General features: G+C 42.7%; 1 protein-coding gene across 2 annotated transcripts in view; it reads left to right on the top strand.

Annotated features, from left to right (window-relative positions):
- Positions 1 to 16,103, top strand: part of LOC140122120 (probable cation-transporting ATPase 13A5) — a 103,057-nt gene that overhangs the window by 49,630 nt on the left and 37,324 nt on the right. For both annotated transcript variants that reach the window (XM_072142608.1, XM_072142609.1), the window contains exons 15-18: positions 3,895 to 3,981; positions 4,121 to 4,277; positions 7,226 to 7,343; positions 9,085 to 9,209. In XM_072142608.1, coding sequence (XP_071998709.1) covers positions 3,895 to 3,981; positions 4,121 to 4,277; positions 7,226 to 7,343; positions 9,085 to 9,209 — 487 coding nt within the window. The remainder of the gene's footprint in view (positions 1 to 3,894; positions 3,982 to 4,120; positions 4,278 to 7,225; positions 7,344 to 9,084; positions 9,210 to 16,103) is intronic.

Below are 16,103 nucleotides of genomic sequence, written 5' to 3'. Positions count from 1 at the left end.
CTCACACCCCAACAGACAACTGACAACACTGTGCCCATATATACCCCTCACACCACAACTGACCACACTGTGCCCTTATATATATCCTACATACCTCTCACAACTGGCCATACTGTGCACCTCTCATATATAGGATATAACCCTCACACCACAACTGGCCATACTGTGCACCCTACAGGTATTATATATACAACTCACAACACAACTGACCACACTGTGCCCTTATATATAACATATATACCTCTCACACCACAACTGGCCACGCTGTGCATTCATATGTATCATTTATATCCCTCACAACACAACTGGCCATACTGGCCCCCACATATATAAGATATACCCTTTACACCACAATTGGTCACACCGTGCACCCCCATATATTGTACAAACCCCTCACATTACAACTGACTACACTGTACCCCACATATGTCATATATACCCCTCACAGCACAACTGGCCACACTGTGCATCTCACATACATCACATATACCCCTTACATATAAGATATACCCCTCACACCACAACTGACGGCTGACCACTATAAAATATTGAATCTATCTACAGATAACCCTTTTATTAATTATAATTTATATCTAGTCCCCAATGTGCTAAGAAAAAGCAAATATCCCCACACTAATTATGTTAATTACAGTTACCACTGAATTATATTCTTTATTATATGATAGAAATGTATTCTGAATAATTATTAACCCCTTGTTAATAACCCCTTGTAATCACTGACGCTTGTTTTCAGCTTAATGACCAGGCTCAATTTTTCAAATCTGACGTGTCATGATAATTGGTTATAACTTCGGAAAGATTTAGCGTATCCAGGTCATTTTGAGATTGTTTTCTCGAGACAGATTGTACTTCATGATAGTTGTAAAATTTAAGTGATACGTTTTCAGAAAAATTCTTCATTTTCAAAGTTTGTAAAGTTCTGCTTTCCAGCCAGATAGTTAAACTACCCAGAAAGCTACATAACTCACATTTCCGGAATGTCTGCTTTATGTTGGAATGATATTCTATGCATTCTTTCATTTTTATAGGATGTTTTAAGGCTTAGAACTTTAGGTGCGATTTATAAAATTTTCATGAAAATCGCCAAAATTCACATTTTGAGGGACATCTCAGCTTTCAAGTGACTTTGAAAGGCCTAAGTAATAGTAAAACCCCATAAATTATGCCACTATAGAAACAGCTTCTATTAAGTCTATTAACCTCATAGGTTAAAACAAAATGGAAGTGTGATTTAGAAACTATTGATTTTTTTTAAAAATGCATTCATTTAGGCCAAAAATGACACTTTCATAATGAATAAAATGATGAAATGCTCTCCAAAGTTTTATGCCCAATTTCTCCTGAGTGTACTCATACCCCATATGTGGTGGTAACCTGCTGTATGGGCTCACGGCTGGGCATAGAATGAAACCAGCGCCATTCAGAGCAGATTTGTTTTGTCACATTGTACAGGCTATAAAATTTTAATTTTTTTGGTAATGCGAACATTTGAGGCCTATTATTTGCAGAGCAAGATGCAATGTAAAGTCCATTAATTTTGGGGGTATAAAGCTTATTCGTGAGATTTTATTAACTATTTAAAGGTGGATACAAACAAAATCATCAATTTGGATTTTGGACTTTTATTCCACTTCGCCATAACATAAAAATAATATTTTATCTGTTCTCTGGTTCACTACGATTATGTGATTCCTCATTTATATAGTTTTTCTTATCTTTACTCAATTTTACTGAGCAAAACCAATATTGCAGAAAATCTCTTTTTTTTCAGGGGCATAATTTCTCTATTTTTCTGTTGACATATCTGGTTGAGGGCTTATATTTTGCAAAAGAGTTTTTATTTCTTATAAGGGCATGTACATTTTTTGATCACTTTTTAGAACATCTTTTGTGAGGGTATTTGATTAAAAATTGTATATTGTATATTTCATGTTTTTTTTTTTACATTGTTCACTGAGCGGTTTCAGTATTGTTTTAGATTTATTGTACAGATTAATACAGATGTGGTGATACCAAATATGTAATTTTTTTGTGACTTTTATTTTATTGAATTATTATACAATGATTTTTACTTTTTTTTTAACATTTTTAAATTTTCCAGACTTGGGCTTGAACAAGCATTCATCCTATCGCTTGTTCAAGCCCTTACACTGCAATACACAATGTAAGTAACTATTTTCTATAAAATTGCCCAGAAACATTAAAACAATTAAATTACTTTCATACTTGCCATCTTTGTACCTACAGACTCTGGCCTTGTAATGATGCAGTGATGGTGGCATCACTACACAACTGGCACACCTGTGTCTTGCACAAGCAGAAAACACGGTCCTCTATTATAATCAATTTCTTTGTGGTTTGAAAACACCTGCACTACATTAGTACAGGCAGTCCCCGGGTTACATACAAGATAGGGTCTGGAGGTTTGTTCTTAAGTTGAATTTGTATGTAAGTCGAAACTGTATATTTTATAATGGAAGTTTTAGACATTTTTTTTTCTTTTGCCCCAGTGACAATTGGAGTTTCAAAATTTTTGGTGTAATTGGACCAAGAATTATCAATAAAGCTTCATTACAGACATCTTACAGCTGATCATTGCAGTCTGGGACTATAGAAAAGCATCCAGAGAGCTTCACCAGAGGTCACATGGGGCAGAGGGGTCCGTCTGTAACTATGGGTTGTCTGTAAGTCGGGTGTCCTTAAGTAGGGGACCGCCTGTAATTCTGAAAGAGTACTCTATCTGTAAATTTCCAAACCAATAAGCGGGTCCAGTCCTCCTGAGCTATATTATATGATTTACATATATGGTAATCTCAAATGTTACCACATAGTCATAGTCATTTTCAATGTGGCCAACCAGAAGCAATCATCAATGGTGACCTCGTCATCTTCAATTGATCACTTTTTCAGACTGCTTCATTGACCAATTTCATCAGCTCTAGCTTTTTGCTGTTGCTCAGTTCACCACCAATCACTTTTAAAGCTACTATGAAGCAGTTTGTCCCCTTCTCAGACCTTGCCATGGAGACTGACAAATGCATGTTACTGACTGTTAGTCTGCAGCAGCATCTAATTTCTGACCAAGATTTGGTACCATGATGGCAATGAGATCAGCTTGTGACCCTATGGCAATATCCCTCCTCTGTTATTAAGACTGTCACCAAAGGTGCTGAAGACCAGCAAAACCAAGCTCTGAGCAAAAGAACTTAGCTCCAAACTAGAGATTTATTCCAATACAGCAAGTAGGTCACACATCAGGCATGTCACACATTCAACGCTGACTCCTTGTTACACACAGAAACTCACAACAAGAAAAAAGGTGCTGGTAATTTATAACCCCAGTAGAGAAGTCCCCTTTCCAGAATACTGTGGATCATGGAGACTTCTGCAGGAGAACATTCCACAACCAGAGGTCACTGATTACACACGTTATAATGTATGTATGTATACAAATGTTTTTAAGCAAATACACATTTAATGCACGTTACACACAACATTCCCCAATAAGTGAAACACATAGAGAAACTGTCACTCACAAAGCTTGAAAATTAGATTAGAATATTGTATTATTAGATACTACAAATTTAACTTTATTCACATATACTTTTTGTGTAAAACATAGTTTGTAACTGGAGGTAAACTTTAACCCTTAAGTGAAATTATTTGTCAATCATCTGACAGATAAAATACAGTTTGTAAAATAGTTTGAGTATCTGACATGTATTGTGGTGAGGAACCTTTCTTTTCCAGATATTATAACGTATAACTGTGCTTGTGTCTTGACATCCCTGAAACCACATACAGATTTGTTATATACAATGATTTTAGACTTGAATACTATTTAAATAATAGTACATTTGACATTTTGAATAGGAACTTGAAGATTACAATTTGGAAATTAAAGAAGATGGGCCATTAAATAACTGCACAATGGTAAAACCTGGACCGGGTGCTGCAAAGGCAAGTCAATTGTATTTGTCTATTGTCACTTCTCATGATTGTTTTGACACCCCATTTGTTTTGAATAAAATGATAAAACAAGTTCCATGCTGTACATTCATCTCTGCTTCTCATCCTCTCATAAATGTGTATCAAGTAGGCGCCAGTGGAAGGAATCCTTGTCCTGCATCAGTTCCCATTCTCTTCCAGTTTACAGCGAATGTCTGTAGTCACCCAGGTGATTGGAGAGAGCAACTTAAAAGTGTTCATGAAGGGGGCACCAGAAATGATTGTTCGCTTTTGTAAACCAGAAACAGGTAACCATAGAAATAGTAAAGCAGAGCTAGAATCTGTAAACCTCAAACTACATATATTGTTGATCTTTCTTTAAAACAAGTATAATATCTGTATTTTACTGGCGCTGTTTCTATCTTAAGATTAAGTGTTTGGTGTTGCAGGTTTTAAGTCCTACCTTGGTGCCAAAGAAATTAAATCAACTAATATAGTTACTGTATAACCGCGCTTCGTAAAGTTAAAACAAATTATGTTAAACTTCCATTTTCTTTGCATTGGTTCTCCTGATTTTGAAATCACCATACACACAGGGTTCCATTTAATCCAGTACACTTTTCCAGTAAGTTCCAAATGCTGGTCTGGGTCTTTTACAACTTCTCCGGACTAACCCCAGTCCATTGCTGGATGTGGATAACAAGCGCTGTGATCCGTTATTTTTAATATTTGAAGATTCACTGAGGACTGGTTATGTTCCACAGGAATGGCGCATAGCAAATGTGGTACCAATATACAAAAAAGGATCAAGTAGCGATCCTGGAAACTACAGACCCGTAAGTCTAACTGCTGTGGTGGGGAAAATATTTGAGGGGTTTATTAGAGATGCTATCCTGTAGTATCTCACTGTGCACAACCTTATAACCCAGTGTCGGCATGGGTCTATGAAAGATCGGTCCTGTCAGACTAATCTGATTGGTTTCTACGAGGAGGTAAGTTCAAGACTGGATCTGGGGTACGCTGTGGATGTTGTATATATGGACTTTTCAAAGGCATTTGACACCGTGCCACATAAAAGGTTGGTATATAAAATGAGACTGCTGGGAATAGGAGAAAATCTGTGTATCTGGGTAAGTAATTGGCTTAGTGATAGAAAACAGAGGGTGGTCATTAATGGCACATTCTCAGATTGGGTTGATGTTACCAGTGGAGTGCCACAGGGGTCAGTATTGGGGCCACTTCTTTTTAATATTTTTATTAATGACCTTGTAGTGGGTTTACACAGTCAAGTTTCAATATTTGCAGATGATACTAAGCTGTGTAAAGTAATAAATACTGAGGTCGATAGTTTAGCATTACAGAGGGATTTGTGGAAGCTTGAGGGATGGGCAGAGAAATGGTTGATGAGGTTTAATGTAGACAAATGTAAAGTTATGCACTTGGGCCATGGAAACAAAAAGTATAATTATGTTCTAAACGGTCAATTACTTAGTAAAACTGAAGCTGAAAAGGACTTGGGCGTATTGGTGGATGGTAAACTTAATTTTAGTGACCAGAGCCAGGCGGCTGCTGCTAAAGCAAATAAAATAATGGGATGTATCAAGAGAGGAATAGATTCTCATGATAAAGACATAGTTCTGCCCTTATACAAATCCCTGGTCAGACCACACATGGAATATTGTGTACAGTTTTGGGCACCAGTGTATAAAAAGGATATAGTAGAGCTGGAACGGGTGCAGAGGACAGCAACCAGGATTATTAGGGGAATGGGGGGACTAGAATACAATGACAAATTACAAAATTTGGGATTATTCAGTTTAGAAAAAAGACGACTGAGGGGAGACCTCATTACAATGTACAAATACCTGAACGGACAGTACAAGGATCTCTCCAAAGATCTTTTTATACCTAGGCCTGTGACCAGGACAAGGGGGCATCCTCTACACCTACAGGAGAGGCGATTCTACCATCACCATAGACAAAGGTTCTTTACTGTAAGAGCAGTGAGACTATGGAACTCTCTGCCGCAGGAGGTTGTTATGGCGGACTCTATGTACATGTTCAAGAGAGGCCTGGATGACTTTCTGGAGAGAAAAAATATCACGGGTTATGGGGATAAACATTTATTTAATTCTTGAAGGTTAAACTTGATGGACTTGAGTCTCCTTCCAGCCTTATATACTATGATACTATGAACTGGTGACGTCAAACTTGCTGAGGGTCGTGATGTGGGACAAAGAAAATTCCAATGTGTTTCAACATGGATCCCGGGGCAAGTCCGGAAGAAGATGGAAAACACCAAGACCAGTGTTTGGAACTTACCAGAAAAGTTATACTCAATGTATTAAACACAACCCCAAAACATTCTGTTAGGTTGTTTAGATTATGAGCCCCATGGGGACAGGGACCAAATTGTCATGCTTTGTGCAGTGCTGCGTAATCTGTCTGCGCTATATACTGTAAATAAAGAATTATTATTATTATAACCCAGCCCAAAAAGTGAAGATTCTGATTTAAAAATCAAGGAAACCAATGTGAATAGAATGGAAGTTTAACTCCAGGTACTTTTTAATTTAACATATTTTTTTTAAAAGATTTACGGAGCACGGTTATACAACAACTATATTATTTTGTTGATCTGTAATGTTGTAGTTTTTTAAAATGATTTGAAAGGACTTTTGTTTAAAAAGCGAATAGACTGTATAAAGTCTTTTCATGCAGTTATGCAAGTTAAGCTATATTTAAATTATTACATTGTTTATCAATTTTAAATGTAAACATTGGGGGTCATTTATTAAGGGCCCGATTCGCGTTTTCCCGACGTGTTACCCGAATATTTCCGTTTTGCGCCGCTTGTACTTAAATTGCCCCGGGATTTTGGCGCACGCGATCGGATTGTGGCGCATCGGCGCTGGCATGCGCGCGACGGAAATCGGGGGGCGTGGCCGAACGAAAACCCGACGTATTCGGAAAAACCGCCGCATTTAAAAACCGAAAATGTGTCGCATAAGGACCGCTTACCTTCACCTGGTCCAGCTCGGTGCATTCCGGCGCGATGAGTTTACTTTCAGCGCAGCAGCGCCACCTGGTGGACGGCGGAAGAACTACCTTATTAAATCCCGGCCGGACCCGAATCCAGAGCGGAGAAGCCGCCGCTGGAACGCGAATGGACCGGGTAAGTAAATTTGCCCCATTGTTTTCCAGTGGCATGTTTTACTAGGGCTGGCATTGATATAAATTTGTAATTTCTTAATAGTTCCAAACAGCTTCTCTAGGAAACTGGATTACTACACAGTACAAGGCTTCCGAGTTATTGGACTAGCATATAGGACTCTACAAAAAGAAGGTCTACCAAAGTCTACTGATATAGATAGGTAATAACTGTTAAATATTTCTATTAATAATTTACAAAAATAAATTCAATCCATTTAATGAGCCTCATTAAAGACTGCAAGTTTCAATTTACATAGCAATAAAATGGTGCAGAACTTTGAATAGATGTAAAGTGGTAAATTACCTAATATCCTGCCCCCCACATATTAACATGGACATTACATAAAACATGAGGTAAAGTGGACAACCCCTTTTACAACATGTCTTTTGTTAGGTTTTTCATCACATTGTCCTGTATTTTGCAACAGAGAACAGTTCTGCATAAAGGATACTATGTGAACCTAGAGGCTCAATTTTTGCAGTTCCACAATTTTGCATATGATATCTCATATCATAAAATAATAAAATAATTTTACTCTCATTATAATGGAACTGAACAATACATATTTTAATACTGCTCAACTTTAAGATACTGCTCCAGTAACCAGTATCCTAGATGCACCAATAACCAGAGTGCAACACCCCAGAAATTATACATACTACAGTACAGAAATATATACCACCCCAGAAACCAAATTCTTCATTCAAAGCAGCAAATAATAATGGAGAATACAGAGATGATAATAATACTGAATACCCTATAGTTGACTAATAATGGCGAAAACACTGGAGACCCACATATCAGACAAATTACTGGACACCCAACCTAGCAGACAAATATTGAGATCCCTATAGCAGACAAATACTAGAGATCCCCATAGCAGACAAATATTACAGACAAATACTGGAGACCTCAAGGACATGCAAATACTTTAGACCCCAGAGCAGACAAATACTGGAGATCCCTTTAGCAGACAAATACTGGAGATCAGCATAGCCGACAAATACTGGAGACCCCCATAGCAGACAAATAGTGGAGATCTCCATAGCAAACAAATACTGAAGATCTCCATAGGAGACAAATACTGGAGACCCCAACGGCATGCAAATACTTGAGACCCCAATGGCAGACAAATACTGGACATCCCTATAGCAGACAAATACTGAAGAGCCCCAGAAGGCAAAACAATCCTGTCCTTTCTTGGCTCCCCTTCTCTGCCTGCATCACACTCCAGCTTCTTTTCTCATCCATGTGCCGATCTGCTTTGTGTTTTGCTCTGGTTGTATGTACCGGCATCAGGACCCAGAGCAGAACTGTGCCATCGCAGGAGAGGACCAGAAAGCAGTGGAGTACAGCTGAATAAGTAAAACATACATGTGAAATGCTTCATATATATCATGCACAGTATATTGCACAATTCTTAATATCACAGAAAGGGACTGCATATTCACACAACAGCTGACAAGCATTAAGCACTCATGGGTCCTTGTTTGCTCCTGGGGCCACAATTCTCTGGGTCAGTTATGGAGACCCTGTTTTATGACCCATGTTTGCTGCACTTTATGTACATGCTCATTAGTGAAGCTCCTCCACTACAGATCAGATGAATAAGGCATTTCAGCACTTTTAGAATCACCAAAATATAACTGTGGAATCCAAGCCAGTTACCATTTTGGTGGTGTCGGAGTTGGAGTCGGAAGGTTGTCTTACCAAATCCACAGCCCTAGACCAAGTACTGTTACTAGAGTTCAGATATGATGTTTCCCCCTATAATCATAGACAGAAAAGAGAAGAAAAAAAATCTACAGTCAGAAAGTGAAAACTGGTTGCTATATTTTGTGACACTTTCCTATTATTAAAGACATGTTCAGAGAGCACATCTTCAATTTTTTCATTGAAAGGGAAGTAGTGGAGAGTGACCTTACATTTCTTGGATTACTGATCCTGGAGAATCGCCTTAAACCAGAAACCAATTCAGTACTTCAGGAACTCACAGACGCCAATATTAGGACGGTGATGGTCACAGGTATTGCTTTATTTCTTTGGATTTAAGTCACAGACAGTATATGATGTAAATGGCCGTTTGAAATGATAACTAATTCACTGGACAAACGGACAACACAAATAAAACTTAACTTTTAATTAGACGTCTAGGTAAAACCTAAGGGGAACCCCCTCAAGATGAGCCTTCATAATGTAACTTATGTAATGGCTTAAAATGTAAGTGAAAACACAAAACTTAGAGACTAGTTCCTAATTTTACCACTAGGTGTCCTGCCTGTGTTGGATTTGACACCCATAAGGTAAGAGACATAAATTTTTAGAGATTTAGACAGAAACGGGAATGAAGTTATAGATTCCTGTGTATCTATATTCACAAGATTAGGACCGTCTCTTTGAGTCACTTCAACACCTAATCAGTGCACTCATATCTCGTCTGAGAAAACCCAGAGATGACGATTAGAGTCAAATATGCAGAAGCATTGATGGTATGCTCCTGCAAACAAAAAGGAGTGCACAGGAAAAAAATGGTGTGTGTGCCGCCTCAAGTCACTGTATGTAACCGTTTAGTTTTCATGCATATTTCGGCGGATACACTCCTTATCACATCTACATCTGTTTAATCCGGACCAGCAGATGTGATAGGTTGGAAGACGCACCGGCTGTAAATTCCATGCATCCCCCCTCAAAGCACACTTGTAATATTATGGACACATCCGATTATTGTGCCTCACATTCATACAAGTACCATGCAAACGTTGATATTTATGCACAATGCCTATCTAGAGATAGCCTGCATTCCTTGGTAATCATGCACACTTAAACAGATGTAGATGTGATAAGGAATGTGTCCGCCGAAATATGCATGAAAACTAAACGGTTACATACAGTGACTTGAGGCGGCACACACACCATTTTTTTCCTGTGCACTCCTTTTTGTTTGCAGGAGCATACCATCAATGCTTCTGCATATTTGACTCTAATCGTCATCTCTGGGTTTTCTCAGACGAGATATGAGTGCACTGATTAGGTGTTGAAGTGACTCAAAGAGACGGTCCTAATCTTGTGAATATAGATACACGGGAATCTATAACTTCATTCCCGTTTCTGTCTAAATCTCAAAAAATTTATATCTCTTACCTTATGGGTGTCAAATGCAACACATGCATGACACCTAGTGGTAAAATTAGGAACTAGTTTCTAAGTTTTGTGTTTTCACTTACATTTTAAGCCATTACATAAGTTACATTATGAAGGCTCATCTTGAGGGGGTTCCCCTTAGGTTTTACCTAGACGTCTAATTAAAAGTTAAGTTTTATTTGTGTTGTCCGTTTGTCCAGTGAATTTCTTTGGATTTAAGTTAATGTTACAATAACTGTTCTACTACTGGATATTCTTATGTGCATTATCATTGTGAAGCCTTTATTTTCTTCTTGGTGATCATGGCTGGTTTGTGGCTTAATTACCAAGCAATTCTTTTTTAGCTTCTTCATTGCTGCAGATCAGAATCTAAAGTTTTTATTGTCATTGTAGCTGTATTAGAACTTTTTTTTGACACTTTTAGCTGTCATTTTTAGTGGCAACAAGTGTTTACATATCACATATTACCTTTTAGTAGGTCTCTGAAAAAAATTAAAGAAACAACAGTTGGGACAATTTGGCTTTTTATATTTTCCAATATTTCATATTTGGCAAAAAAAATTCTCTAGGTTAAAATGTTTAAAAGAATGTCATTTTTTCTTTTTAATTTGGTGACTTCCAATACCCATATGTTAGGATCAGTGGATCCTCTGGACCACCGCGGGAGATGCAACTAGCCAACACCCGGAACCGGAGCCTAGCGGCACCTGGTATTCACCAGAGCCCGCCGCAAAGTGGGTTGGACTTGCTGCGGCAGGATACCACTAGGTCGTTCCCAGGTGTGACTAGCCCACGGTGGCAGCCGAGGTCGAGGTACCTTAGCGGATGACAATCTCGTAGACAGGGCCAGGCACAGGGTCAGGGCAGGCGGCAGAGATGCAACGTCAGGTCCAAGTCCGGGGTCAGCAACAGGAGGTCCAGGCAGGTGGGAACGGGAACACAGGCACACGGAACACAGCAACACGGAGGAACTCGGGTAACACAGGACACGGGAGCGGGAACACACAGGAACGCAGGAATACACAGGAACGCAGGAATACACAGGTACGCAGGAATAATCGCTAGTAAGCTTTCTCTAAGGCTATGAGGCACAAAGATCCGGCAAGGAACACAGGAAGAGGCAGATTCTTAAAGGTGAGGTGTTCAGCCAGTGCACCAATTAGCGGTGCGCTGGCCCTTTAAATTTTCGGCCGGAGCCGCGCGCGCGCCCTAGGAGGCGGGGATGCGCGCGCACGGCAGCTCGAGGAAGTGCAGGAGCCGGGAGAGGTAAGAGACGCCGGGCAGCAGTGGGGGCACATGAAGGAGCACGGATGCGCCCGCGATCCGTGACAGGGATCGCGGGAGCACCCGTGACAGTACCCCCCCCTTCGGCCTCCCTCTCTTCTTGGGCCTGAGAAAACGTTGGAGCAGGCTCTTGTCCAGGATGTTATCCTCTGGCTCCCAGGATCTCTCCTCAGGACCAAATCCTTTCCAGTCTACCAGAAACAACCGTCTACCTCTCACAGTCTTAGTATCCAGAATCTCTTTCACCTCGAAGACATCGGTGGAATCAGCTTGTGGTACCGGAGGAGGAGTAATTTGTCGGTTGAAGCGGTTGAAGATGACTGGCTTAAGGAGAGAAACGTGGAAAGAATTAGGAATGCGCATGCTGGGAGGCAGGCGCAACTTGTAAGCCACCGGGTTGATGCGGCCGAGAATTTCAAATGGACCCAAGAACCGAGGTCCCAATTTATAGCTTGGGATCTTCAGCCGAACATACTTGGCGGACAGCCAAACCTTGTCACCAGGAGCTAAAACAGGGAATGGTCGGCGTCTTTTGTCTGCTTGACGCTTGGTCTGGGCTGTAGCTCGGAGCAATGAGGTGTGGACTTGCTCCCAGATGGCTTTCAGATCACGTACCAGGTCCTCCACAGCAGGAACATCTGCAGACGTAGGTAACGGAAGAGGAGGCCGAGGATGCAGTCCATAGTTAATAAAAAAGGGAGCAAAACTGGCAGAAGTGGAGTCCAGGGAATTGTAAGAGAACTCCGCCCATTGTAGAAGAGATGCCCAGTCGTCCTGACGGGCAGAGACAAAATGGCGGAGATAGCAACCTAAAGTCTGATTCACCCTCTCCACTTGGCCGTTGGTCTGTGGGTGATAGGCGGAAGAGAAGTCCAAGTTCACCTGCAACTGGTTGAACAAAGATCTCCAAAATTTGGACACAAACTGAACTCCTGGATCCGAGACGATGTGCTGAGGGAGACCATGAAGCCGGAAAATATGCTGGAAGAAGAGGCTGGCGAGACGTGGAGCAGAAGGCAAACCTGGTAGAGGGACAAAGTGAGACATCTTCGAAAAGCGGTCAGTCACCACCCAGATAACGGTGTTGCCAGAAGATGGCGGTAGATCTGTAACAAAGTCCATAGCCACATGAGACCATGGGCTGGTAGGCACGGGTAACGGCAACAGAAGACCAGCAGGTTTAAGTCGTGAAGGCTTGTTGCGGGCACAAGAGGCACAGGAACCTACAAAATCCCGAACGTCCTTGACCAAATCAGGCCACCAGTAGAATCGGGAAATTAAGGCCACAGAGCGCTGCACCCCAGGGTGCCCGGCCACACGAGAAGAATGTCCCCAGGTCAGAATCCTCTTTCGGAGACCAGGTCGCACATAAGTCTTGCCGGGAGGCAGCTGCCGGAGGTCCACCGGCGCGGCAAGCACAAGTCTCTCTGGAGGAACAATATGCCTTGGAGCAGAGTCCTCCCCCATAACATCAGAAGCACGGGACAAGGCGTCAGCCTTGATGTTTTTCTCTGCAGGGCGAAAATGGATTCGGAAGTCAAAGCGAGAGAAGAAGAGGGACCACCGGGCTTGACGTGGATTCAAACGCTGAGCCGTCTGAAGGTACTGAAGGTTTTTGTGGTCCGTGAAAATGCTGACTGGAAATCGGGCTCCCTCCAGCAGATGACGCCACTCTTCCAAAGCCAGCTTGATGGCTAGAAGCTCCCGATCTCCAATGGAATAATTTCTCTCCGCGGAGGAGAAGGTTTTGGAGAAGAAACCACAAGTCAGCGTTCGTCCCCTGGGACCCTTCTGGGTAAGGACTGCCCCAGCACCCACGGAGGAGGCATCAACCTCCACCAGGAATGGCTTTTCAGTATCCGGTCGGGTAAGGACTGAAGCGGAGGAAAAAGCAGTTTTTAATTTCGTGAAGGCTTCTTCTGCTGCTGGTGGCCAGACACGGGGATTAGCACCCTTTTTCGTAAGCGCCACCATCGGCGCGACCAAAGATGAGAAGTGTGGGATAAATTGCCTATAATAGTTAGCAAAGCCCAGAAATCTTTGTATAGCTCGCAGTCCCACTGGGCGTGGCCACTGAAGAACCGCAGGTAACTTGGCAGGATCCATCTGCAAACCCCTATCAGAAATTATGTAGCCGAGGAATGGAAGGCTTCTCTGAAGAAAGTGGCACTTCTCCAGCTTGGCATAGAGGTGGTTTGTCCTGAGGCGGCTGAGAACCTCCCGTACATGAGACTGGTGGGACTCCAGATTGGCAGAATACACAAGGATGTCGTTCAGGTACACCACGACACAACTGTACAATAAGTCCCGGAAAATATCATTTACAAACTCCTGGAAAACGGCTGGCGCATTACAAAGTCCGAAGGGCATAACTAAATATTCAAAATGCCCATCACGGGTGTTAAAGGCGGTCTTCCACTCGTCACCCTTCCTGATGCGGATGAGGTTGTAGGCCCCACGAAGATCCAATTTGGAAAAAATTCTTGCACCCCGCAGACGATCAAATAGCTCCGTGATAAGCGGCAGAGGATAGCGGTTCTTAACGGTGACCTTGTTAAGACCGCGATAGTCTATACAGGGGCGGAGAGAGCCATCCTTTTTTGTGACAAAAAAGAAACCAGCGCCAGCTGGCGAGGAGGATTTGCGGATGAAACCTCTTTGCAGATTTTCCTTAACATATTCCGACATAGCGGCAGTCTCAGGAACCGAGAGCGGATACACCCAACCCCGTGGTGGAGAAGATCCAGGCAGCAGATCAATGGGGCAATCATAGGGACGATGTGGAGGAAGGATCTCGGCTTGTTTTTTAGAAAACACGTCTGCAAAGTCCCGGTACGGAGCTGGAAGTCCCTCCAGAGGCTTGGGAGACAAGGTAGCAGTCCTGACAGAAAGCGGTTGTGGAACCGTCATGCAGCGTGAGGGGCAATCCGGACCCCAACGGAGAATTTCCCCAGAAGACCAGTCCAGAACAGGGGCATGGTGCTGCAACCAGGGGAGACCCAGCAGGAGAGTGGAAGTGCACTGTGGCAGCACAAAAAAGGAGAGTCTCTCTTTATGCAATGCACCAACTTGAAGGAGCAGGGGTTCAGTGCGAAACCAGATAGGCACGGAGAGAATCTGGCCACTGACTGAGGCAATGGACAAGGGCTTCTCAAGACGAACCACCGGGAAGTGATGCAGGGCGACCAGTGCAGCATCTACAAAGTTCGCTGTGGAGCCTGAATCCAGAAAAGCAGAAACCTGGACCGGAGTACCGGTCCCAATGCTGAGGAGTACAGGGAGAATCAAGCGTGGAGAAGCTTTATTCACACCTAGGGACGCTTCTCCTGAGAAGCCTAGGTGCTGGCGTTTCCCGGGCGTTGGGGACGTACGGGGCAAGTCCCGACGAAGTGCTGTGGGCTGTCACAATACATGCACAAGTTCTCCTGACGTCGCCTGGAACGCTCTTGTAGAGAAAGCCGGACTCGGTCCACCTGCATAGGTTCATCAGCAGAAGATTCAGCCGGGGGCAGAAGCGGCTTTTGGAATACAGGTGCCAGGCGAGGAAGACGTCTAACACGGCCTTGGGGGAACTCGGAGCGTAGGCGTCAGGGCAGGCGGCAGAGATGCAACGTCAGGTCCAAGTCCGGGGTCAGCAACAGGAGGTCCAGGCAGGTGGGAACGGGAACACAGGCACACGGAACACAGCAACACGGAGGAACTCGGGTAACACAGGACACGGGAGCGGGAACACACAGGAACGCAGGAATACACAGGAACGCAGGAATACACAGGAACACAGGAATAATCGCTAGTAAGCTTTCTCTAAGGCTATGAGGCACAAAGATCCGGCAAGGAACACAGGAAGAGGCAGATTCTTAAAGGTGAGGTGTTCAGCCGGTGCACCAATTAGCGGTGCGCTGGCCCTTTAAATTTTCGGCCGGAGCCGCGCGCGCCCTAGGAGGCGGGGACGCGCGCGCATGGCAGCTCGAGGAAGTGCAGGAGCCGGGAGAGGTAAGAGACGCCGGGCAGCAGTGGGGGCACATGAAGGAGCACGGATGCGCCCGCGATCCGTGACAGGGATCGCGGGAGCACCCGTGACACCATATAATTTTTGCTTTTCCATTCAAGACTTCTGTGACGGCTTGTTTTTTGTGCACCAAATCATTTTTTTAATGTGATTTACTTTACATAGTGGAGAAAAATGGACAAACCAAAGCATTTTTCCACAGTTTTTTGTGGAAACAGTTTTGATACATTTGGCCACTGTATAAAAAAGGCTTCAAGCCTTTTTCACTGACGCCCCAAATGACATGTCTACTTGATTCTTAGGGTTGGTACGATCAAGAGGATACCAAATTTATATAGATTTTATAATGTTTTTATACGTTTATAAAAACTAAAACCTCCTGTACAAAAAAAAATCTTCATTTTGCCATGTTCTGGCACTAATAACTTATTCATACTTCAGTGTACGGAGCTGTCTGTAGTGTAATTTTTTGCGACTTTTGATGAC

The sequence above is a fragment of the Engystomops pustulosus genome, chromosome 3 (genome assembly GCF_040894005.1).
Source record: "Engystomops pustulosus chromosome 3, aEngPut4.maternal, whole genome shotgun sequence".
In the NCBI taxonomy this organism is placed as follows: Eukaryota; Metazoa; Chordata; class Amphibia; order Anura; family Leptodactylidae; genus Engystomops; species Engystomops pustulosus.
This window is presented reverse-complemented; position numbering and strand designations above follow the sequence as displayed.